The 26,743-nt window shown below is 42.7% G+C and overlaps 1 protein-coding gene across 1 annotated transcript; it reads right to left on the bottom strand.

The window, feature by feature from the left end:
- Positions 1-90: 90 nt before the first annotated feature.
- LOC122784151 lies at positions 91-26,694 on the bottom strand. Its single transcript, XM_044049265.1, is given in 25 exon segments — positions 91-1,298; positions 1,300-1,469; positions 2,659-2,792; positions 3,504-3,694; positions 4,543-4,667; positions 4,853-5,045; positions 5,125-5,253; positions 5,333-5,455; positions 5,648-6,820; positions 7,012-7,104; positions 7,180-7,276; positions 8,563-9,348; positions 9,428-9,669; positions 9,899-10,081; positions 10,211-10,336; positions 10,648-10,750; positions 17,029-17,175; positions 17,541-17,701; positions 18,778-18,894; positions 18,988-19,086; positions 20,604-20,706; positions 20,785-20,908; positions 22,489-22,575; positions 22,655-22,863; positions 26,680-26,694. Coding segments are annotated over 24 exon segments (4,917 nt in total). The 5' UTR covers positions 22,674-22,863; positions 26,680-26,694; the 3' UTR covers positions 91-1,106.
- Between the last annotated feature and the right edge of the window lie 49 nt (positions 26,695-26,743).

The raw sequence follows: 26,743 nt of genomic DNA, 5'->3' as shown, positions 1-26,743 counted from the left end.
AACCAGTTCCCTTAATAAATAAAATCATCACTTAAACAATGCATTTTGTGTTTACTTGGAGTGAAAAAAAGAACAGATGTGAAGCTCATAAAACATCACTATTAATATTTATTATAAAAACAGACATAATCATTGCTGGACTGAGTCCAGACTGTTACAGCACATTTACAGGAGGCGGCTCATTTACTTCTCACTAAAGTCAGGAAAGCAAAGCAGCCAGAGCAGCTCATCTCTGCAGTTCTCAGAGTCTCAAAGTCACATGACCACCCACACACAACATGGCAAAGAAACACATGCAGCCACATGCAATAATGTACAACCTCATTACACACAACACATCATTTCATGCAAAAGGACAAGTATAAGTGCACATGGTTGACTTTTCAGAATTCATGGTAATGACAGAAACGCAGCAGGTTTGGCACCAAAAACCAACACCTTTTCAAAAAGAAACACTACTGTGCAAGTGTTCAAATCACAACACAACACAGGAAAATATTACAGAGAAAATCAAAACACTGGACCTGCAGCAGTAGCATTTAACATTTTAAGTGACAGGCGTTAGTTACCAGAGGCAACACTGCACATCCCATCATTCACCATCATTCACACAATCAACATGTGGGTCAGACAGTAACGAGACGCCACTCGGCAACAAACACTCCTGTTCCTCTAGTTTCATTTGATTTGATTAAGGCCAGAGCAAGAGAAAGAAGGATAAAGTTTAAATCAGGACTCAATACTAATAGATATAGATTTTAAAAGGTCCATGGTCATAATATGATGAATCAACATCCAAAGAAAAGGGTTATAACATTACAATAAAAGGTTTGTAAAATTCATTCTAAAAGCTGTTTTTTTTTCCTAAAACGAGTCTTTAATGTCCATCCCATACATGTGTTATTTATAAATATAATCTGGTTGAGAACAATGACAGATTTCCATTCCTCTGTGACACCAACTTCACTTTGTATTGTATAAATAGAGTTTTTGATATTACATTGATACATAGATACATAAATAGATTATATTTGAGCTTCTCTTGTTCCTCATTTTGCCAATCACTCCGATTCATGCTTCTCAAGCCTCACTGAATAAAGACATGCTTACACTGGAACGACAGTGAGTGAGAGGCGAGAGAGGAGTGAGAGGAGAGAGAGTGCACAATGATGACGACGACAGTAACACAGACATTTACATGAGATAATATGGTTTAGCTGCAGATGGAGACAGATCTCAGAAGCATTTCCTGAAGACAATCTGTGGGCCAAACTCCTCATATTCTTCCTGGCTGATCCATGCAGAGCTGAAGGTGGGCAGGTTGGCCAGCACTGCCCCCCCACACCACACTGAGAAGTCTCTGTCTTTAGGGCTGCTGACATGAACACTGTGCCCAGTGTCAGCAGGTGTCAGGTCTCTTAGCTCCGCCTGCAGCCGCTCAGGCAGGCCCAGCAACAGAGTGTTGCCCCCTGCAGACAGACAGACAGACAGACAGAGACACTCAGTGGAAGTTTAAAGAGGCCATAGCTTGGTCCTGTCTCACTTCTATGTGAGATCAGGTGTACTCACAAGCATTTTTATAGTCAAAAACCTCCTCGTCGCTGTAAACGAGCCGATGTAAACGTCTCATCACTGACTGATGAATGTGATGACAGACAGACAGATGAATGTGATGACAGACAGACCTGGCAGTATGATGTTTCCAGAAAGACATGAATGTGATGACAGACAGATGAATGTGATGAAAGACAGACAGATGAACATGATGACAGACAGACCTGGCAGTATCATCCAGACACAGATGTGACAGACAGACAGATGAAGAGACAGACAGACAGATGAATGTGATGACAGACAGACCTGGCAGTATGATGTTTCCAGACAGACAGATGAATGCGACAGACAGACAGACCTCAGTATGATGTTTCCAGACAGACAGATGAATGTGATGACAGACAGACAGATGAAGATGAATGTGATGACAGACAGACCTGGCAGTATGATGTTTCCAGGCAGACAGATGAATGTGATGAAAGACAGACAGATGAGCGTGATGACAGACAGACCTGGCAGTATCATGTTTCCAGACAACAGATGAGATGACAGACACAGATGAGATGACAGACACCTGACAGTATGATGCTTCCAGACAGACAGATGAGCATGACAGACAGACAGACCTGACAGTATGATGTCCAGACAGACAGATGAGCGAGACAGACAGACAGACAGATGATGTGATGACAGACAGACCTGGCAGTATGATGTTTCCAGGCAGACAGATGAATGTGATGACAGACAGACCTGGCAGTATGATGTTTCCAGGCAGACAGATGAATGTGATGAAAAGACAGACCTGGCAGTATCATGTTTCCAGACAGACAGATGAACGCGATGACAGACAGACAGACAGATGAGCAGATGACCAGACAGACCTGACAGTATGATGCTTCCAGACAGACAGATGAGCACGATGACAGACAGACAGACCTGACAGTATGATGCTTCCAGACAGACAGATGAGCAGACAGACAGACCTGACAGTATGATGCCAGACAGATGATGACAGACAGACAGATTAGCATGATGACAGACAGACAGACCTGACAGTATGATGCTTCCAGACAGACAGATGAGCACGATGACAGACAGACAGACCTGACAGTATGATGTTTCCCAGGAGGCAGCGCCGTAAGTCAATGTCTGAACTGAGGATGGACTTGAAGATGCTCTCGTGTATCCCATAATGATCGTGTCCAATCATCTGTGGTTTAAACAGAATCTCAGGAGCCCTGGATGAAGCACACACACAAACAACAGTTGTACATGAGCAGGGAGCTGCTGGATGTGATCCAGTAAGACATGATGCTTTAAATGGTTCATGATGTGATCACATTTACACTCATGGTCTCGCTCTACTCTGCAAACTCTATATTAAATAGATGAAAACAAAAGTTTGAGTCACAGAATCCATCAAATCTCAGCTGATGCAGACCAAGACCTCCACACAGGTCAGAGGTCACAGACACGTCAAACCCCTGACAATTATATGTCTACCACATTAGAAATAAAATGAATGCATTATTATCATCATTATTATTATTATTATATATAAAGTTATGTTTACAATTCTCAAACACTTTACAGTTAAAAATGACATAGTAACACATTTTAAAAACACATGTACAGTGTGTGTGTGTGATTCTTAAACATTTGACCTGTTTCATTATAAACATGTCATCAGTTAGTTATAATCCCATGACTTTCACACTGTTACTGTTCCCTCACACAATCCATTTCTAAACCTCAAAAGGTACACGGGCATCATCATCATCATCATCAACTCCCCCACTTATGGATTTCTCTGTCGTCTCCTGTCCCACATGAGTTTCTCTTACTCGTGAAGTCTGTCTTTGTCCTGGTTGTCTGGTTCTGCTTTGTGTTAAATGTTCCGTATGAATAAACCTGACTGTGTGGACCGAGTCAACATCTACGACAGTTACCTGAAGCGCTCTGTGCAGAGGGTGACGATGCGTCCGTCTGGCAGAGTGTAAGGCATCTCCCTGCAGGAGGCGCTGTCCTGAGTGAGTGCTGCTTCATAGTCGAGTGCCACACAGCAGCACTTCTCCTTCATCTCCCTCACTATCTCCAGCTCTGCTGTGGTGCACATGCTCAGCCCCTGCTCCTGCAGAAGCTTCAAACACAGCAACACAATAATACATTTCCACTTTATTTATTATCTGACTCTGAACGATCAACTGCTGCAGATGTTTGAGACAATAAGTCTGCCTGTGATCTGGATTAAAGTCACGGCAGAACACCCTGAGACCCTGAGACCGCAACAGCACCGCTGAAAACCCTGTTCATCCTGCCTGTGATGAACAAACAAATTTTCCCATTGATGGACAGCGTGATGTGGGTCCTCTGTTACGACATTTAACAGGCAGAACTTTGATCAGCAGCAGCATCTACACTGAGCTCTGTGCAGATCAGTGATGGACGCACGGCTGCACTCTGCAGCATCGTTGATGTTACGAGGACGTTGCTAATAAAGATGCATATACAGTGGATTCACGTTTATTACTATAGTTAGATCTATTATTATCTCTAACACTCAGTTTCCTTGTAGATGTTCATACACACACATTTTTAAAAATGTCACACAAACATAATTTCATTTTGTTAAAAGATTAGAAGTTGCAGTTTAAAAAGAAAGAAAAAAAGTGAGTGAGGCTGCACATGAATCCACTGAGTGCTCTAGTGTGTGTGAGTGTGTGTGTGTCATTGGCGTGCTGTTGAGGGAAAACTAATGACCAAGAACCACCTGAGAAAACATGGAGCTCTCTCAGTAACATTATCACCAACAATAAAATATAGTGGTGTGAACAGGCCGAGCAAAGATCCTCCTCCTCCTCCTCTTCCTCACTTACACTGAGATTAAGATGATCTTCTATGTACTCGACTCACACACAGCACAACAGTTTGAGAGGAAGGAGACGCAGACTGTCAGACCTCAGTCCACACTAATGTGTGTGTGAATACCTTTCTTAGCTCCATGGTCACATCCACACCAGCCACAGGGAGGCGCTGCACTGCATGAGGTAAACAGTATCCATCAAACACAGGCACGCTGTGGCTCACACCATCTCCAGAGTCAAACACCACACCTACAACACACACACACACACCATTAACAACCAGACCCAGTTAATAACTAACCCTAACCCAACTAAATCAAATTTAACCAGTTCCTCAGAAATGAGGTTCTACCTCGTTAGGACCAGGTTTTGGTCTCCATGAGGTCCTAAATATGAACAGACAGACAGACAGACAGACACACACACACAGTTACCAGTGGATCTGCCTGATGCATAAAGAGCCAGCACAGCCTGCATGGCCACGTATGTGAAGGGAACAGTGAAGAACTCAAACATGATCTCCACCATACGCTGTCGGTTCTCCACAGGGTTCATGGCCGCCTCGGTCAGCAGCACAGGGTGATCCTGAGGATCCACACACAGCAGCTGGAAGCTGTGATCCCAAATCTGTGGATGAAACACAGACACATGCATCTCCCACCTGTTCTCAGTCACTTCTGCTCACACATTCACTTCAGTGCTGAACCTTTTCCATGTCATCCCAGTCACGGATGATTCCGTTCTTTATGGGATGCTTCAGAGCCAGAACTCCTCTCATGTGCTGAGCCTCGTGTCCAATGTAAGATTCCCTTTCAAAGTGACCGTTCATGACTTCCTGCAAACACACACACACACACAGAGGCTGAATGACAGCTCATCACCTGCAGAGCTGAACAACAACATGACAAATTTACCTCATACTTCGGCGTCCCGATTACTGTTGGGAACAGAATATTTGGTTGTTCTTGATCTGCAAAACCTGCTTTCATCATACCAGACCCTGTGTCCAGTACTATGGGCGTCTTACAGTCTGATATCTGAAATTCATTATTGACACAAATCCATTTAGATGAAATAAAGGAAAAGTATTCAATTGACCAACATTACACTTATTTTTCTTATTTCTCAGAGTGAGATGAGAAAATAGAGTTCAGTAAATCAGAGTCCAACACGTCAGTCACACACAAGAACCTGTTCCAACACTGATGTGCTCTCAAGGCTGGTCCTACCTTTCTCATATGAATGTTACCAGGTGACCCACATCGTGATATCCTCCAAAAATCATCAGGACCGTTTTCATTCAGCTGGTGAGGAGGCAGCCGTGCTGCTGCTGCTGATGCTGCTGCTGATGCTGCTGCTGCTGGCTGCTGTGACATCTCTACAGAGAAAGTGTGGATTTCCTCTGCTTCATGTAAACATGTAGACACTTCAGATGCATCACCTTCATCTTTAGCAGTAATTTCAGATTCTTCTGAATGCTTGTTGTTGTTGTTGTTGTTGCTGTGTGCCGTCACCTTTGGATAGAGAAACATGTGACTATCGTTGTGACATGAGTCCAGTTGTGATTGAAATGGTTCCTCCTGTAGATCAGGTTGCATGAAATCAGGACGTCGAGCCACTGCAGACGGACCTGGATCCAGCACCTCTGTGGAATGATTGATGTCCTGTTGTGTGAGGTTGTTGTTGGCAGCAGGTGAAGCTGGAACAGGAGGGAGGAGTGATTCTCCACCGGGGTCAAATGCTCCGTCATCTCGCCTCATGTCAGGGGAAACTGCTGCTTCATGTGCAGATTCTCTCCATTCTCTCTTCGAGGTGCTTTCCCCGAGTTGTTTTCCCGACTCTTGAGCAGAGAGCTTCACGTCAGTGCCTTCACAACCACATGGAGCAGAGTCAGAAGAAGCAGGCTCACTGTTGTGTTGTGATACAGAGACAGAGGGTGTTCTCTGTGATGAGAGCTCATCATACAATGACTGGTCTTCATTAAATTCCCCTCCAGTCTTCATGACAGAACATTTGACAACCTTCAGAGGTCTATCTCTGTGCAGACTCCTCTCAAGCTGCTCCACCTCCCTTTTCTCCTTCTCCACTTGTAAGAGGAAAGCCTCCCTGTCTCTGCTCACACCTGATGACCCGTTTGCAGGTTTGCTGTTGAGCACTTCATTGTTGGGGGTTTCTTTATAGCACCTGAGCTCGTGGATCTTCAGGTTCTCTTCCATGATCAGCTTCTCCAGAAGGTGCACTGTCCTCAGCTCGGTCAGCAGGTCCGGCCTGCTGTCAAAGTGTCCGTCATCTTCAGAGGCCTGAGTTCCACTTATATCTCCAGCTGATCCGGAAACTTCTGCAGGTTCCACGCTGTCATCAAGACCAAGAACACCAGCTTCAGTCAGCTCAGTGGACGACATCTGAGTAGATGAAGCAACATGAACAACACTGTAGTTTGATCACAGAGACATTTTTATACATTTTCAGAAGTGATTAAATGTTCACCAGACATCACATCAGCTGCTCAGTGACTCGTCAACTGTCAGACCTGAAGTCAGTGATGAGTCATCATCATAGATCACATGATCTATTTAAGGAAAGATAAACATACCACAGTGAGCAGCTGAGGCCAGAGACCTTGTGTGTTCTCAGACCTGAGCAGAGCCTCCAGCTCGACCTCCTGAGCCGCCACACTTTCTTCTTCCTTTACAGACATTTAAATTCAAATGAGACAAAGTGAGAAAAGAACCTTCAGACTGTGGTGGTGTGCGTCCCTGACCTCCAGTATCTGATCTGCCCGGTCCAGGATCTTCTCCACCTCTCTCAAACCCTCGTGCTCCTTCTCATCCCAGTCCTCCTCTGAGAAATCCACCAAACTAGGAAGGAGAAAACAAAACTTACCCTAATGTGTAACTGTTGCTGACTTCAGTCACACAAACCTGGAGCTTTAAAGACTCACACGAGTACAAATGAACACATGCATTCACCAGAGCTTTAAGGACTCACACGAGTACAAATGAACACATGCATTCACCAGAGCTTTAAAGACTCAAGTACAAATGAACACATGCATTCCCCAGAGCTTTAAAAGACTCACACGGTACAAAATGAACACATGCATTCACCAGAGCTTTAAAGACTCACACAGTACAAATAAACACATGCATTCAACAGAGCTTTAAAGACTCACACGAGTACAATGAACACATGCATTCAACAGAGCTTTAAGGATTCACACAAATGAACACATGCATTCAACAGAGCTTTAGGACTCACACGAGTACAAATGAACACATGCATTCAACAGAGCTTTAAAGACTCACAAGTACAAATGAACACATGCATTCACCAGAGGTTTAAAGACTCACACAGTACAAATGAACACATGCATTCACCAGAGCTTTAAAGACTCACACGCATAAAGACTCAAGTACAAATGAACATGTGCATTCACCAGAGCTTTAAAAGACTCACAAGTACAAATGAACACATGCATTCCCCAGAGCTTTAAAAGACTCACAGAGTACAAAATGAACACATGCATTCAACAGAGCTTTAAGGACTCACACAGTACAAATGAACACAACAATGCATTCAACAGAGCCTTACAAACATTCTCACACAAAAACTCAAACAAACATACAAAATGAACACATGCATTCACAAGAGCTTTAAAAACTCACGACAAATGAACATGCATTCACCAGAGCTTTAAAGACTCACACAAGTACAAATGAACACATGCATTCACCAGAGCTTTAAAGACTCACACAAATGAACACATGCATTCACCAGGAAAGACTCTACTGAACACATGCATTCACCAGAGCTTTAAAGACTCACACAAGTACACACATGCATTCACCAGAGCTTTAAAGACTCACACAGTACAAATGAACATGTGCATTCACCAGAGCTTTAAAAGACTCACAAGAGCTTTACTCACACAAGTACAAATGAACACATGCATTCACAGAGCTTTAAAGACTCACACGTACAAATGAACACATTCACCAGAGCTTTAAAGACTCACACGAGTACAAATGAACACATGCATTCACCAGAGCTTTAAAGACTCACACGAGTACAAATGAACACATGCATTCACCAGAGCTTTAAGCTCTTTCTATCCTTTGTGCAACAGTTTAGACAGAAGCTCTACCTCATCCCAGCATCGTGATTCTGCTCATGGAGGTCGTATGAATCCCAGAGGAGAGTGGGAATCCCGTCAGTGGAGCTTCCATCTGTGATGGTGCTGGAGAGAACATTGTGGATGGGACTGAACTGAGAATCCTCCAAAGTGCTTTGTGAGTAGAGTAAGCAGTGTTCAGGCTGTGAGCTGCTGAACACTGCTGTGTGAGGACTGCTGCAGTATGGATCTGAACGACTGTGGAGCTCTGTCTTCTGTGTGATGGTGACGGTGTAAGACTTTTCCAGATCATCGACCGGTAAACTGAGCCAGGGGTTAGTCGGCAGTGCAGCAGAGCGCTTCACTTGAATCTCAAAGTGGAGGGAATCTTTGGGGGTGATCTGGATACTGGTGTAATCCTCATGATCTGAAACACCCGACATGCTCTTGGCAGGTCTCACAGAGTCCATGTTCCCAGCTAATACTGATGGAGCCTTCAGTCCTGGACCTCCCCACACCTCCACTTGGCCGTTTGCTGCTCCAACGAAGCCCGAGTCGAATGAGGTAAGGGAGGAAGGTTTGTGCTTAGTGGACACAGTCCCGATAACTGCAGGTGAAGACGACTGTCCAATGACGTGCCCGCATTCAGATCGGCTGTTTTGGACATCCTTAGCTGCTCTGTGAGCAGCTCTGTCATCAGGGGAGCGGTGGACATGGCTGCTGCTGCGCAAAAACTCATACTGCCAGTGTAAGGCCTGCTGGAGGGAAGCCACAACCACTGACCCTGAAGACATCAGCAGCTTCCTCAAGGTCATGCACCTGTCGGATAAAAACAAACAGTCTCAGATCACATGATCACCAGCAGGTCTGAGCCGTGTGTCTGACTCTGTTCTCTCACCGCTCAGACATCCGCTGCCCCGCCCACTGGACTTCATCATCAGGGATGACTTTAGACAGGTGAGCCAGATGAAGCAGCTCCTCCATGTCTGGTGGAGGGTTCCTCTTCAGGAAAGTGGACAGTCTGTGCCTCCATGCAGGGACAGAAGCAAAGTTCCTCTTGTAACACTGTGCTGCAGAAACACCTGACAGCAACTCCTGGAGGAAGTCCTCAGAGAGGACCAGACTGTACCAGTTGTTGGCCTGTCAAAGAAACACTTCACTAGTTCATGTCAAGTACACAATGTTAGGTTAGAATTGTACACACAGTAACAAGGTGTTTTCAGCTTCTACTTCACCTGTAACCATGGTTTTACAAATGTTACTCAGGACCAGATGGACACTGGAGGTCAGGTGAACAACAACAACTCAAATAAAACCTTCTAACAAATGGTTCCACGTAAACAACCTCAGTCTCCATCAGAGAACCTGCCTTGTTGAAGTAGTGATGATAGTTTGAAACGGCTCGGAGGGTTTGGAGAACCAAGTTCACAGCAGAGCGCACTTTCTCCTTCAGTCTCTCCAGGTCCAGAACCCAGAGCTCGCTGCTCTGACGATCTGATGGAAGGATGCGGGTCAGTGTGTGGATCACGTCTTCAGCACAGCCAACATGTGCCTGTTGTGAGGGAGAGGAGGTAATTTTCCCTCACGTCAGATATGGTATACCATAACATTAGTGACTGATTACACATCTCATTTACACATGAACACAGCATGTTACATCAAGTTCAAAACACACAAGTACCATAGCAGGAGTGTGAATGGACGTCTCAAAGTGGGACAACATGACCTCTGCCTGTGCAGCGTCCTTGGCAATGTCCATGTTGTACGTCTGGAGCTTCTTTTCAAGTGTTTCAATGTGCTGTGTGATCTGTAAGAACATGAGAACAGAACCATGGTCCACAGTTGTGATGTTTCACACTAGAGCTGCAATCAAGTTAAAAACAGAAAAACCTCCTCTAGTTTTCTTCGCAAACGTTCATGGGTAAGAAGACACGTGTGCTGCATGAATCCTGAATAAACTTAGTATGAAGAGATTCTTTTCAAAAGAAATATGAGCACTGAAGTGCAGAGGCTACATGTAGCTCAGAGAGACACAGCATGTGTCATGTTGACCATTTACATGCAAACTTGGTGTTCTTGAATGTGTAAGCCTGTGATCAGTTCAGTCAGCTGACTCACCTGCAGAGCTTCCCCTCGCAGCTGGATGAGCTGCAGCTGCAGACGAGCCTGAGAAAACGCCTGATGCCACAGCAGCTCCACTTTCTCCACAGCTGTCGTTATTCTAAAGACAAACAGATGTTTCTGAGCGTTCATCCCAAACGCTTCAACTGTCGAGCAGTTTTTCCTCTCCACACATTGTAAGTAAATTGGCTGAAGAAATCACTCGTGTTATTTCCTTACATTAACTTGGTTCTAGGCTTATAAGTGAGATCATTAGTGCTATACTTGAGCTCCGCCCACTCAGCCCCAGATAAGAAAGATGGACACACTCAAAGCACAATTACTAAAAACAAACAGTGCTGATAAACATCAGGTTTCCTCGAGTGTCAGAACACAAGCTTCACATCACAGACCAAGGTAATGTCAGGTGCACCGGTGTGACCTAAGAAAAGAAGTCCAGAGCCCTGACGTGCACACATGTGTAGAAACTTTAGAACCTTGAATCAGAACAGTAAACAGAAGTATGTTGACCTGCAGGCTCATTAGGATGCATTTGATCAAAGGTAATCAGCCACAGTCTGTGCCAGAACACAGACGTAGCGCTCTTAAATATCACGTCTCAATGATTTCATGTTTCTAACTGAAACTTGTTTGGGACTTAACAGTTTTTAATCGAGTTAAAACCAACTTTCATTTCATGAGTGAATCAAGACGACATCAAAAAGGAGGAGCTGCCATTTTGTTTAATGACAGTCTTTAATGCAAAATGATATCTTATGGAAAGTTTGCTAAACTACTGTCTATTATATGCATCGATTTGGACTGTGATGGAACATCCTGTCAGCATGTAACAGACTCAACACAGTGTCTGTGAGGTTATGGTGACTGATGTCACACTCTGATCATTACATTACTTTCATTTAAAGTTTTATAGTGTCTGTCTGTCTGTCTGTCTGTCTGTCATGGGATTTGAACGTGCAACCTTCTGATCTGGAGTTAGACGCTCAGGTTTACGATGACATCTATAAAGAGAGTCTCCTCATCTAGAACCAGGAAGTGAAAAATGCAAGGACTTTTCTCAGATGAACAGTAATCACAGTGTAATGGACAGAAGCTTCAGTCCCAGCTGCTGTCCAAAAAGTCTTTTTTCACAGATAAAATATTAAAGATTAGAAACATTGATATTCTGCCCACAAATGTCTTTAAAAATGTTACAAAGTGCACAGCTTCAGATGTTCTGCAGATAGTAAACACTTCAGTCAGGCCAGTCTCCTCAGGACTGGGAAACTGCAGTGATTAAAGTAAAAACTCACGATTAACTACAGACACATGTCCAACCTTCTGAGTCGTTTATCAACAAATTCACGCCTTTTTGTTGTTCGGATTTATCAAAGTCTGAATAATGATGTCTTTGTATTATTGGACCTTAGTTGATCTCAACACACTGATGGACAGACTGGAAAAGTGTTCGGGACTTACTGGAACTCTGCTAAACTGGTACAAATCAGAGACTACTTTGTCTCAGTTGGTCATTATGAGTCTGTCATGCGGGGTTCCTCAAGGGTCTGTTCTCAGACCACTTCTATTCAACATCTACATGCTGCCTGTAGCTCAGCTTATAAGATATTACAACCTCTCTGCAGATGACACAACTTTATATTTCCCTTCATCAAATCACTGAGTGGATCATGTGCCAGAAGTTTCTGCAGCTCAATGCAGACAAGACAGAAGTGATGGTCAAAGGTCAAATGCTCTCCTTCACCACATGTCATTAAAAACTACAGATCAAGACAGAAATCTGGGTGTAATTACTGAATTTGAAAGTCTGGTTATTAGCACCTGAATAACATCGCAGGGATCGACACAGAAAAACTTGTTCCTGCTTTCATTTTCAGAGGGCTCGTTAACATGTTGTTTTCCCACAGCAATGCTCTTTACGGCACGAGGTGCCTCAAAGTGGGTTTGTGTTAGCGCATGCGGAGTGGGCATGTTTGGTATGTTGGAGTGTTTATGTTGGCGAACAAGTGAGTTCTGGACGTGCGCTGAATAAACGTTTCTGAGCAATAAACGTCATGTTTATTACGAGTAACATTGGTAGCAGACGATGGTTCAGAATGGCATGTAGTTACAAAGTTCCGCCGAAGTTTGATGAAGCCAGACCATACGAGTGTTGGAAAATGAAGTTAATATCTGGACGCGGGTTACAGAGCTCGACAAAAAGAAACAAGCCCTTGCTGTCACTTTGGGGCTTGAAGGAAGAGCGTGTGAAACGGCGATGGAAATAACGGCGGAAGATTTGGACAATGATAACAGCATGACAACGTTACTCACAAGGACTCCTAAAGGAGGAAAAAGATTGCGCATATGAAGCCTATTCCTATTTTGATGAAAAGCAGACAACTAGCATTGACGGCCTGCACCGAGTGGACGTTCTCCTCCATGAAATCGGCTCTAAAAAGGATTTTCGGAGGAAATTCGACAAGCTCGTCAAACGGAATACAAGTGAACCAGGACGTGGCGTTTTTCACAGACCAAAGACCACAAGCAAGAGGAAAATGGAATACGACGTTGCTGGTCAAACACTAATCCACTGGATAAGTTTGGTAAGAGATCCAAATTTCACTGGGCTAAAGATTGTCCATGTAAAAGTAACTGAAGATGAACATGCAGATGAATGCAACATTACATTGTTTACAGAGGCCTCCATGTCAGATGCAGAAATATTCATGACTGAATCATAAGGATCAGCGATTATTGAAACTGCATGTACCTGTACTGTGTGTGGGGAGAAATGGCTGGAAAACTATACTGATGACCTCACCCAGGATCAAGTGAACCGGTTGATGCAAACAGAAGCTTCCAGTTGCAGACCTTTTTGTTTTGGAGATGAGAATTTGGGGTACCCCACAAGAAATGTGAAACTATCAGCTAAAATAGGAATGTTCATGGCTACAGCCCATACCAATTAGTGTTTGGACAGAATCCTAACCTTCCTTCTGTATTAGTTGTTACACTACCTGCTCTAGAAGGTACTACTGTGAGTGCTAGAGTAGGAGAACACATTTCAGGCAGAGTCTTCTGAGCGGATAAGAAGGGCACTACGTAAGCAACTCAGGCCCACAGATGACATGTATGTGACAGGAGACAAGGTATATGACATTACATGTCATTGGTCAGGATGGAGCTGTTGTGTTTGTAAGACATGGGGGGGGGTTCTCGTTAGAGTGCATCAATCCAGGCTTTCTAAGTTAAACGCACAGGATCAGTAATCTCAGGATAAGCAAACTATACAAAACAACAGTTTAAACAAAGTAGCAGAAAGCTCAGACAGTGAAGAAAACACAGACAGCGACAGGGAGGTGACTACAAGAGAAATGTTAATCGTTGACATTTTGTCTGCTAGGTCAAAGAGAAAGTTGTTATTGTTGCTGCTATTGACTGTTTAAATCCACTTATTGTTAGTCGCTTTGGATAAAAGCGTCTGCTAAATGACATGTAATGTAATGTAATCACAATGTTTGTGGAAACCCTGTCTCTTCCGTTGGTTTAAAGTTAAAAACAGAACAGACCGTAACATTTATGAACTATCAACATTCATGATGATAGTGGTCTACAGAGAGCCAAGGTTTTAGGCCAAGCAGGCAAAGCCTCTGGAAAACACAAAAACTGTTCTAATCTGCAGCATGTCAACCCTGATGGCAGCGAGGGGCAAAAGGAGCCACTTGATGTCACGTGTTGATAATCTTAACATTGAATCAATTGATGGTGAGACTGACGTTCTCATAACAAAAGACATTTCATTTGTTTCAGCCAAACAGGATGAAATAATGAACTGGCACAAAAACAATGTTTTCGAGGAAGTTGATGATGCAGGTCAAAAGTGTGTCTCTAGCAGATGGGTCTGTAGTCTCAAATGAAACTCCTAATGGTATTGTGCCCAAAGCACGACTTGGAGCCAGAGGTTTTGAAGAGCTTAACATTCACGAGCTGCAGAAAGATTCCCCAACATGTGCTTCTGAATCTCTTAGACTATTATTAGCAGTAATCTGTCAAAACGAGTGGCAAGTTCATTCTATGGACATCAAATCTGCTTTCTTACAAGGCATGCAGTTGTCTAGAGAAATCTATGTCCGGCCCCCTCCTGAAGCAGGAAAGAAAAATATTCTTTGGAAACTTAACAAATTTGTTTATGGCCTTGCTGATGCATCACTGTATTGGAGTACAGGTGGTAAAATGTTTCAAGTAGATCCAGCTGTATTTTATTGGCTGGATGTACAGTATAAAGTAACGGGATTGCTTGCATGTCACAAAACTTCTCAATAGATGTGATCGCTAAACTAAATGTTGGATGTGAGGAACATGAAAACTTCTGCTATGTGGCAATAGACCATGTGAATGTTAATGTTGTAGTTCATATACACCAGCATAGTTATATTGAAAACTTACAGCCTATTCACCTGCAAGCATCACGTGCAGTGCAGAGAGATGCCTCTCTGAATGAGACTGAAAAAGAGCATCGGAAGTCAAAAACAGGACAGACACTATGGGTTGCAAAACAAACCAGACCAGACATGAGATGCAAGCAGCTTAGCGTCAAATATAAAAGGTGCCACAGTCCAGTCTTTTCACGAGACAAACAAGGTCATTAGGAAACTTAAATCTGAAAAATTTACTCTCAGGTTTCAGCATTTGGGAAACAGTGATGCTTCCCTTGGTAATCTTCCTGATGGGGGCACACGGGGGGGAACATTGATTGGTCTCACAGGAGAAGGAGGGAAGTTTTCTCCTCTCTGTTGGCAGTCTAAGAGAATTAGACAGGTGGTGAGGAGTACTCTGGCAGGAGAAACTCTGGCCCTGTCAGATGGAATAGACCATGCTTTATTTCTGGTCCTCCTTTGGTCTGTGTGACAGACAATCACTCTCCGTTTGATGCCCTTAAGTCAACAAAACAGGTCACTGAGAAACGACTCTGGCTGGAAATAAGCAGCACTAAGGAGCTCATACGGAGTAAAAGGATAACGACGGTACTCTGGTCAGACACCAAACAGGGAGCGTCTGCTCTGGTGCTATTGAAAGCACTCAGTGAAGGTCTGTGGTGCTACTGAAAGCACTGTTTCAAGGACTGTGGACACTAAACTACTTGAAAGCACTGAACATTTTTATTGCATATGCACCAACTATTTTGTTTCACACTGCGGCGACTTTTCGCCTTTGTTGTATAAGTTTCATCTATACAATATTTTTATTTAGATCGTCTTTTCTTTTTGTTTAAAGTACAGGGCGATCGTTAACATGTTGTTTTCCCACAGCAATGCTCTTTACGGCACGAGGTGCCTCAAAGTGGGTTTGTATTAGTACATGCGGAGTAGGCGTGTTCGGTATGTTGGAGGGTTTATGTTGGTGAACAAGTGAGTTCTGGACGTATAAACGTTTCTGAGCAATAAACGTTGTGTTTATTACGAATAACATACAAGATTGTAAAGAGGTCTTCACTGGTCCAGAATTTTGCTGCAGAGGAAACTGGTCCTCAGATCACTGCCCTGGCTTCTCAAAATCTTACTGTTGGTCTGTAAAGAGTCTTGGACCAAAATAGTAAGAAGTAATAATTTTTTATTATTTAATTTAATTTAATTTTTATTAATAATAGTAATAAATCCTAGACGTATTAGTTCCCTATGAAGCATCCAGAGCCCTGAGTTCATCAGGACCAGGTTTACAGCATTCAGTTCTCCTGCTCCTCACCTGTGAGGTCTGTTCATTTAAATCAGCTTTTTCTGAAATATCCGTTCATTCTTGTTTTTATTGCTAAATCACACCTTTATCTCTAATGAGTTTCATTTTTATTCTGGGATTTGCTTCATGCATTTATATGCTCTGTATGAATAGTGCTACACTTTAGTGGTCAGACACTGTCCCATAGCAAACTGATCACAGAAAACACATTTTAATGTAGTCACACGCTCATTTACACTAGCATTAATTTATTAGAGCTTATTAGAGAATATTCTATTCTATTCATACATAATTTCTTAATGAATTGATTAAATAAAACACTGCAGCCCTATTCTGTGGATTGTTACATATTTGACAGACTATAAAAGCATCAGCCACTTTGATTGTATTGTTCCACCTGTTTTTTCAACATGCTGTAAAAACTGGACCAGACTCAAACACTGCTGCAAAAATAATAACAATACTAGTAATAAAAATAATACTAATAATAGTAACAATAATGCTAATAATAACAGGTCTTCCCAACCTCACTGGACTTAATAACGAGGCCATTATATGCATCGTCATTTCAATAAAACAGGACTTCACACACACACACACACACACACAGTGAACATCGAGCCTTGCAGAGTGGAATTAAGGGACTGATGTGGTTGCCTGCAGTACCTCCTGTGGTTGTGGAGCATGTCAAAGGCCGTGTGGAAGAAGAGTGCAGTGCCAGCCATGGCCTGGTAACAGGGCTGTCGCTCAGGGTGACGCAGCTTCTCCAGCACATTCTCACAGTGGCTCAGCAGCTCATCCAGACCCAGCTCCCTGCAACACACACACACAGTAATAAAAATCAAAAAATAGTCTGATAGACTGTTTCATATACACGACACATGACTTATTTTGGCATACAAAGAACCAACTCGTAACCAAAGACTACGCTATGTAAAATGTGAATTAACTTTTATTAGTAACTTTGGTAAGTTTCAGACTTCAATTCAGAAATAACATCGATGGAGGGGGGCCCAAAAAATGCCTAGTATTTAATCCATTTATTTAATCCGGCTCTGATTGTGATAGCTCACAATAAACTCCAAAGCATTCAAAGTTTTTCCAGACAATGTACAAGTAAAAAAGATGAACGATCTCATAAGCTGGAGTAATATTTGTAAAGAACGTGTGACACCGACCTCCTGAGCTGCTGGAACTTGGCCTCGTTGGTGGAGCAGAAATGTTGGAGCTCTGCGAGTGTGGTGGGCAGCGGCAGCCTGGACAGAGCCTGCAGGGAGGAGATGCAGGTTGGAAGCCGCTGGACCACGGACAGGAACTCCTGGACAAACACGTCAATCTCCTGCAGGACACACACGCACAGTGTTTGTTCATAACATTCTGAAATGCCACGCATTGTTCAAGCATCGATCAGACTCCACGTGGAGTATGAGCACAGATCAAACCGGTGAATGAACCAACAGAGAAAGAGATGATGTCACTGCAGAGAGCGAGGACAGTGACAGACATGAAAAAAGTGCTCTGACGTGAAGGGGGAGGAAATACTGTCCCCTGCTGGACAATGTCTCCTATACTGGGAGAAACCAGTGTGATGATGTTGCTGGGAGCTGAATTATTATTTACACATGTTTAGGTCATTTATGTTCAGTTAGTTGTTATACTGACTGTTTTGGAAAGCTATTATTAAAATGATTTCTCAAATCAATGTGAAAACAATCCTCTCAGTTCAATTCCATTTCTTACATTACTGAGACTGTGTCACTTCATTTCTAACAAACACTGCGCCTGTGCATCATCTCATTACACGGTTTCATTCATGATTAAATACATGCTCATAAAAGGTTTCTGTTTGCAGCTCCATCGCACTGATCTTTATTATGACATGTCAGGGAATGGGCTGCAGTACTGCACGTGTAAGAGAAACAACAAATAGACCTAACATGAGTCAGAGCTGGTGCACAGGTCTGCACATTGTCCCATCAACTTTGTTTTTTTTCTAGAAAATCAACTTAAAAACTTGTGTTTTGAAAGAAAATAACTGATAACTATACAAACATCAACAGTAAATGTCAGAGAGCTGCTGCTTATTATTCATCACACTGTTAGAGCATAAGAGCATAAACAGCGGTGAACATCATGGTATACACAGGTGTGAGGACAACACTGGTTTCATGTATTATTGCAGACAGTCGTGAGGCTGCTCTTCATTATTCTCCACTGATGAGTATTGTATAGATGCAGAGATGCTGCGTCATCAAAGCCAAACGAGTCTCTCATTGACTCGCTAATCAGATCAGCTGATACAGCGAGGCCTTTCACGAGCTTCACCAGGGTAACAGACAGACAGCGATCATGAATGGATCATAAATCTGTGTGTTTGACTCAGTTTCCTTCAACTGTTAACACAAGTATAATTACCTTAACGAATGTGACCCAGCTGTGATGGCAGTAAATAAAGTATCCACCCAGTGATGGTGTTAACTGGCTCCGATCGATGTGGTTGGAGAGTGCCGAGATTTCTTTCAAGAAGACTTTCTGCAAAGAGTGAATCCGAGTTACTCACTGACACAGAATCCTTGAATCCACAGAGAGGAAACACAGTCACACAAACAAGGGTTTTTCATTGACCTTGAAAGAAGCTGGAGAAAGGAGTTTTAGCAACAGCTTGGCAACATCCTTCTTTTTGGGCTGAATGATGTACACACTGTGTATGGTCCGCATGGGCAGCTAGTAAAGAAACAACAGAAGACAATATTTTAACTTCACACAAGCACACACACCTTCTGAATCCTCCGTCTCTAAACTGGACGCATGGTACACTGATAGATGTAAGGCATTTCCCGCAATTTAACTGGCTAATGAGTTGACACCCGAAACACTGAAGTGATTTCATCCTGTGTAACATGTGGAGAAGATCAGGCACATTGCTCCATGTCGAGGTTAGAGGATAAAAACAGGAGAACCAAATATGTTCCATCACTAAACACCCTTCAAATGAATGTTAACATGGTGAATACTGCATCAGATGATCATGTAATAACAAAGCAAACAATGTTGATTCTTTATATTCAAAAATGACAAACCTCTCCTTTAACATTCTTATTTTCAGCTAAAAAGGAAATAAACAAAAGTATAATCAATTATTCGGCCAACATGGACATTTGATTTCTTTTTATTTGAAAGTCCAGCTCCCGAACCCTGATCCTGATCTGCAGCATGGACAGTGAGACTAGTTACAGTGCCTATGAGAAGTATTCACCCCCTGGGATGTTTTACCCTTTTATTGCTTTCATAAATCAATCACGGTCAATAAAATTTGGATTTTTTTTTCACACAAACATTTATTGGAAAAAAACTCTTTAATGTCAAAGTGAAAACAGATTTCTATAAAGTAATGTCACTCCGTTTACAAGGGCGGGCTGGTCCAGGCAGATTCACATATGTGCCATTTCCTGCCATTTCTTGATGATTGATTTCACTGAAATGTTTTGGTATCCATCCCCTGAATTGTACTTGCTTGGAGTGTTCTTCTGTCTTCATGGTGTAATGGTAGCCAGGAATACAGGTCTGAAGGGTCCAGAGACTGGTTGGTTTATAACTCAATCCCACACCACTCAGGTGGACCTCTATTGAATTAGACCATTCAATTAAAAATGAATAATTGGGTGAATAATTATGCAAACAATTATATTTCTTTATACAGTTTTGTTTCATTGACATGTGAAAAGGGGGTTACTTAATTTTATTTTATTGACCACGGTTGATTTATGAAAGCAGTAAAAGGGTAAATACTTATTATGATAGGCACTGTATCTTCATACAACAGCTCTGACACTGAGGGAGCCAGTGTACGCATACAGCAGTAGAGCTGGGGCTGGATTTCTTTGACCAGTAGACTTAACACTGAACTCAGCTGAGAAGGATTTGGAAATCCTATTCATGTCCTGATATCTATGAATAAATAAAGACTACAGCGCTTCTCCACAAACCATGGACTGGAACCCCTCTAGTCTACTCTGCCCAGACCAGACACACAGCTGTGTGTCATCTGTGTGTCTCAAGCACAACTAATGGGACGTTTAGACTGATGCGTTAGAGAGAACTAAGATAACGGGTCTTGTAAAGCAGGTTTTCCAGAGTCTTCAAACCTCCTGCACAAACCGAAGACGTGATGATGATGATGATTGACTGTTGCAGCATGGTTAGTCATAAGAAGACTGTCGAGAAGCAGCAACATGACAAACCTCCAGCAGCAGCAGAGTCTCAGCGATGAACTTGATGGTCGGGAGCGAGGAGAGACTAAGATCAGCCACAACAGATGCCAAACTCTGCTTCTCCTGCTGCTTACTGTGGGGAACAAAGCAACCATCAGCAGCAAGAAGCCACATCCACATATAAAGCACACGTGGGTCTGAATCCACATACTTGTGCAGAGAGAGAAAGTAACTGATGAAGTCCACCACATGTGCCGTGCTGACTTGTGAGTAAAGTTTGGCATGTGTGTCTGTCGGGAACACGATCAGAGGGCAGCCATGTTGATCAAAAGCACCTGAGACACAGCACAGTTCATCATGTTATACACTTCAATACAGCACATGACCTGGTGAACTGAAACCTTCATTCATTCATTCATTCATTCAAAAAAACATCCAAATCTTTGATAGTCCCAGCAGCGTCATCAAATCTATCATCAGGACACTAATCAGAGACCTGAGGGAACCCTGGAGGAGCTGCAGAGCTCCACAGCAGAGACTGGAGCGTCTGCACATAAGACGACAGTAAGGCGGACACTTTATGGCAGAGTGGCTCAACAAAGCCAACACTTTCAGTAAAAAACAAATGGAGACTCCTGAAATGTACGGAGGAAGGTGAGACTAAAATTTAACTTTTCAGTCATCAAGGAAAACGCCACGTCATCATCACATCACCCAAACAACAGCATCCCCACAGTGAAACATGGTGGTGGCAGCATCTGCTGCAGGGACTGGGAAAAGTGCTCATGATGGACGGTGCTAAATACCTGGACCACTCTGTTCACCCTCAGAACAATGAGCCCAAACACACTGCTAAAGCAACACTTGAGTGGTCTAAGGGGAAACATGTGAATGTGTTGGAATGGCCTCGTCAAAGCCCAGACCTCAGTCCAACAGGTCACATAGGTCATAACTGACCATTCTGACACGTCCTAATTAAAAATATTTGTTCAGTACGTCCACCATGACCGGAGCACAGACTCAGTCTGATACAGTCACATAAAGCAGCTGTTTATGCAGCTCACCGCTGACGATCAGCGGTGGTGCACTCTCTGTGAAAATCAGTTAGGGGCATAGGGACAGCACCGCTGATCGCCAGCTCGCCGGAGCACCGGAGCTGGTCAGCGGTGGCGAGGTCTCCAGAGCACAGTCTCCGGTCTGATACAGCAACATGCAGTTTATTCAGCTCGCCACGCGCCGCTGGTGATCAGCTGTGCTGTTCCTAAGTGTTTTTAACTGATTTACAGTTCGGCAGTGTTCGGCTCGATCCTTATGTAGGACGTCTCTTCCTGTGACGGCACTCTCGCTGTTTTCTGCTCACGCTGCCATGTTGATATTGTCAGAGAACTAGTGGAGGGAGGGGGAGACGAATAGAGCTGTAAAGCGCTGTAAAGAGGACAAATCAGAAACCCCCTGGAAGAAGTGGGTGTGTGTTTGCCTGCGTCTCATTTGCATATAAAGGGACCATGCACGAAAACCGAGCGTTCTGAAAGGGGCGGGTTTAGCCGGGTTATTGAACTACTATGATGCTTCATCCTTATGGTATTTTGACCAAAGTATGTCACTGACATGTTCATTAGGACACCAGGGAACTATTTTAACTTGGGGAAATAGGGTATAATATGTCTCCTTTAACTGTTTACACCACTGATACTGAGAAACTTTAATATGTTGGTATAAAAAGTTGGAGAATCACTGGCCTTGTCTTTAACCACATCTTTAACATCTGTTTAACAACAACTAACGCTTCAGAGGTGAGACTCAGCCACGAGGTCCACGACTTTACTTTGGAAACAGGCTTCACACACACACACTCGCGCACGCGCGCGCACACACACACAGTGAGTCGAACAACATGGATGTGTGTGTGGTGTACCGGGGAGTAACACAGCTCCTGAGTTCAGCACGTGATCCGGAGGCAGCGGTGAGGAGGTCGCGCTCCTCTGACCGGAGCTCTGCTCACCTGCAACAGTCCACACAGAGACACGGTCTCAACACAGGTCAGGGGATGGTCGCGTGCACACTCGCACTTGTGTCTCTACCTGTTGTGTGTCGGCTCATGACGTTCCTCACGCGCAGCTACGTTGGTCCAGGTGTGAGTGAAGAACAAGCAGCAGAACTGACTCACACACAACAGCAGTGACGCTCCGCCATGTTCGTGTCTGCTCAGCGGCAACACTTCAGCTTGTTGTTGGGATGTTAGTGTTACTGCTGCTGATCCTGCTACTGCTGCTGCTGCTGCTTTTATGAACTGGAGGGGGCGGAGCAAAGACAGGGACGGTCACCTACAGCTGAACCATGTACAGGGCCGGGGCTCGGCCAGGCACCGGGACCATGTGACAGGAAATACTGCCATTGCTTAAAAAGATCTCATGGCCAGAAGGCTTATAGTAAATAGACATTGCAGTGTGATGAGTTTGAACTGAAGCTACGCAGCGACACAGGGTAGCTTCAGCGTCGCTTCAACTCACCCAACCACATGAAGTTTGAAGAGCCAATTTTCAAGAATTGAAAAGCCATTAAAGTAGTTGTTAAAAGTACAAAGAAACTAAACTGTACATGAAATAAATAAAAATGAGTAGTTAAGTATGCTTAACTACTAGAAGTATTAGTATTGAGAGAAAGTCATATTTTGAGTGCATAGTACAGAAGTACAGAAGCGAGAGAACAAAGGTTTGGTAGATGATGTATCCACATACACACTCATGTTAAACTCTGAAGTCCAAAAATTTGATGAAACTTGAAAAAGTATGTCTGCTATTGGAAAGTTGAATACATTGAATAATGTTGAAATTAGAATTTGAGTGTGTCTACATGAAAGTATGAATGAGAGGAGGGAGCTGAAATCAATCATTTGGAAGATAGAAAACTGAATACATCCCATAATGTCAGTGTAATTGAGTTGAACGTGGTGAAGTTTGAATAGTTTGAATAGTTAGAATAATTAAGAACAGGTAGAAGAAGATTAATCCCAGTAATGAAGTGGAGGTCACAGGCCTGTCATTCACATCCTTTCAACGTTAGACAAACTTGTCATTTATCCCAGACTGGCATCTTGTATGCTAGTATGGATGTTAACTGTTACAATAGTGTTTAGTCATCTGCTGACTGTTTGTTTCTGTTGTTTGTTCAGTCCTTTGCTCATGGGCTATTTTTGGTGTTTTCACCTTTTCTTACAGTAACAAACAGGTTGATCTTATATTGCATTATATTGAGTGATAAGTTTAAATGACGGAGGGCACCAGTGTTGACAAACTGCTGTATTTTCTAAGTGCATCAGCATCTCTAGCCACTAGCGGAGGCAGGAATCAAACCCACAACCTTACAGTTGAAAGGCAACTCACCCTACCACTGAGCTACCATCACGCAGTGAAGAAGACACAGCTCTGGTATTAAACCCTGTGATCAGGATGTAAAGACAAACCTCTTTATGACAATAAAGAATTCTTCAGTGTCCTTGAATCTTGAAGATATTTCATGCTTAAACTGAAAATGAGTTCATGCATGTGAAGATAATGTTTTATCTTTTTAACTCAAAACTAATGGGCAGATAAACAAGAAAGCAATAACAACAACAGTAGCACCAATGATACAAGGCAAACACATACTGTAATATTACAGAAACATCCAAGGCTGCCATTTATACTTTTCTGTTGATTTGATGTTCCAGGTAAACTGTGTCCCATGTTTGGACATTTCATGAAAACATTGGTAACATTTTCACAGCAAAGTTCATCTCAGAAAAACAAGAATATTTCCTGTGTGAATCTCAGTGGTTCCACTGGTCTGACTGCATATCTCACAGGTAAACAATTCAGCCCTTCATCTATTGACTTTGTCTCAAGTCACAAACAGTTCCATTTGCCAACTTGTTCTACTGGTTTCCACACCAAATGTTATGTGATGATTTTAAAGGATACAGAATTCAAATATGATAAAGAATATGCAACAAAAGGACAGAGAAGACTGTGTGTGTGTGTGTGTCATTACTTTTATGTAAATGAAATTAAAGGAAATCATTTATACGTTGAATGCACATTATGCTCTGGACAAAAGTGCTTCTCTGAGTTGGTGTCAAGGAATTCTGACCTAATGAAACATGTTTCAGCGTCACAGTGGTCATGAACAGTGAAGAAGACAAAGACAGAGTTACGCAATCAAAACAACTCATTAAACTATGTCTGTTAGTCATTTATTGTACTGTGTCCATTTCATTATCATATTCAGATGTGTCATAAATAATTGAACATGCACATGAATTTTAAGTTCTGTTTAAGAGGCGGTAGAGGTGAGGTCCAAATTCTTTGAGCACTTAAAATGTAACACAATAGTTACGTTCACTAGTAACTTTTAGAATTTGTAATTCAGTAACTAATTCCATTACTTTTTAGGAGAAGTAACTGTAACTAATGACATTTTTAAAGTAACATTTCCAACACTGGTTAACATTCAAATTGCATCTAAAGTCATTGGTCGATATGTCAACAGGTTAAAGGACAGTAATCCTAAAGATGTGAGCAAAGCAGCATGTCAAGCAACATTCAACACACTGTGTACAGTGTACCCTCCACAGGTCAAAGTTCCTGTAAATCCTCTCATCTCCTCAGTCTCATCCCCTTCTCACATTAAACGTGACGATCACACCATCAGACCGGCAGAGGAGCTTCCTCAGCTTTTATGGCTTTGAAGAGCTTTCATCTAACCTTCATTCTTGTAACCTAAACAATCTTTCACAACAGTATACATTATACACAGTTTCTTTTAGCTCTATCTTGAATATATGGAGCTGGAAGAACAAAACAAGTAAGTGATCTGGATGTAGATCTGGACTGTTTATAAATTAGACGCCAGAGGCCGAAACAGCTCCTTTCACAAAGATCGAGGAGCATATTGTTTGTTTGTGGTCATTTTTGAGGTGGGTTCATGCATAAAAACTGGAAACTTCGCATGGAGGTCAGGTGTGGTGAAAATGTGATAGTGGCAGAGTGCATGGACCCATGCGTTGGCATTATGGCTCAATAGCGCCCCCAATTGTAAGTTTCAATTTTATCAAAACTGAGCATGTTTATCGTACCATCATAAAAAATACATTCATTTGTACTAGACACATCAAAAATGAAAAGTTATCAAAAAGTTAGCTCGAAACTTCATACATGACACAAGCGACCGACTCTGAACACGTCTATGAACATGAAGTCGGCCGTTGTTTCGTCATGAAACAGGAAGTGCCCTTTCACTTGACCATACATTGACCGATCTCAAAACGTGAGACCAAGAAACACATCTGAAAGCCACACAGGAAGCAGGTCATCCAAAACAGGAAGTGCCCTTTAACTTCACCGTACATTTATTGATCTGAACACGTCAATTTGTACTAGAGAAGTAGACAGATCACTGACACTTGTTGGCAAATATACCTGAATAAAGGTGAAGCCATGTGACTGCGAAGTGAGGAAGATAATGAGGTCAGGGAACTGCTGCACTCCCCGAGGGCGAGGGCCCTTCCATGACTAGGAATACTAGGAGCAGTCCTGGTTTATAGTGGAATACTGCAAACTATCTCATATGTTATAATATTTCCTTATGCCCATTCTTGGCCATTCAACACAAAAACTTCAGCTCAATTAGGAGAGTATTGCTTGTATTTTGTATTTGGAATATTAAATTATTGCCAAAATATTCAATGTTTTTTGTACATTTCTTCACTATTAAAATGAATTGAAAACTTCTTCAAAAACAGACATTTTGAGCTCCTTACTAGTTTCTTAGTTACGCATACTTCAATGTACAAACTTCATTCATAACATTTTCCCTGTTACTAAATGTTCCCTTTAAATTCATGGCATGTTCAGTCTCTTCCAGACTTTTCATTGGTTCAGAGTGGATGACATCATGTCCTCGAGTCAAGGGTGTAGGTTTGGTTACAAGACTGTTGGGGACACTGTGAATCCACTGTGCGCGCGCACACAATGCCTTGTCTCTAATATTGGTAGGGCCAATCTTTACCCAAACCCTGTCATACATGGTTACTCTTAAATATTACAAAGCGTGAAAAACTTTTACAGACCTTGATACAAAAGTGCTGAGACACATGCAATCCCTCCTTTCTGTCAAGTGTCTTTCGTATGTTT

This window comes from Solea senegalensis, linkage group LG17, assembly GCF_019176455.1.
Source record: "Solea senegalensis isolate Sse05_10M linkage group LG17, IFAPA_SoseM_1, whole genome shotgun sequence".
Classification (NCBI taxonomy): Eukaryota; Metazoa; Chordata; class Actinopteri; order Pleuronectiformes; family Soleidae; genus Solea; species Solea senegalensis.
The sequence above is the reverse complement of the archived record's forward strand: the minus strand, read 5'-3'. Positions and strand labels throughout refer to the sequence as shown.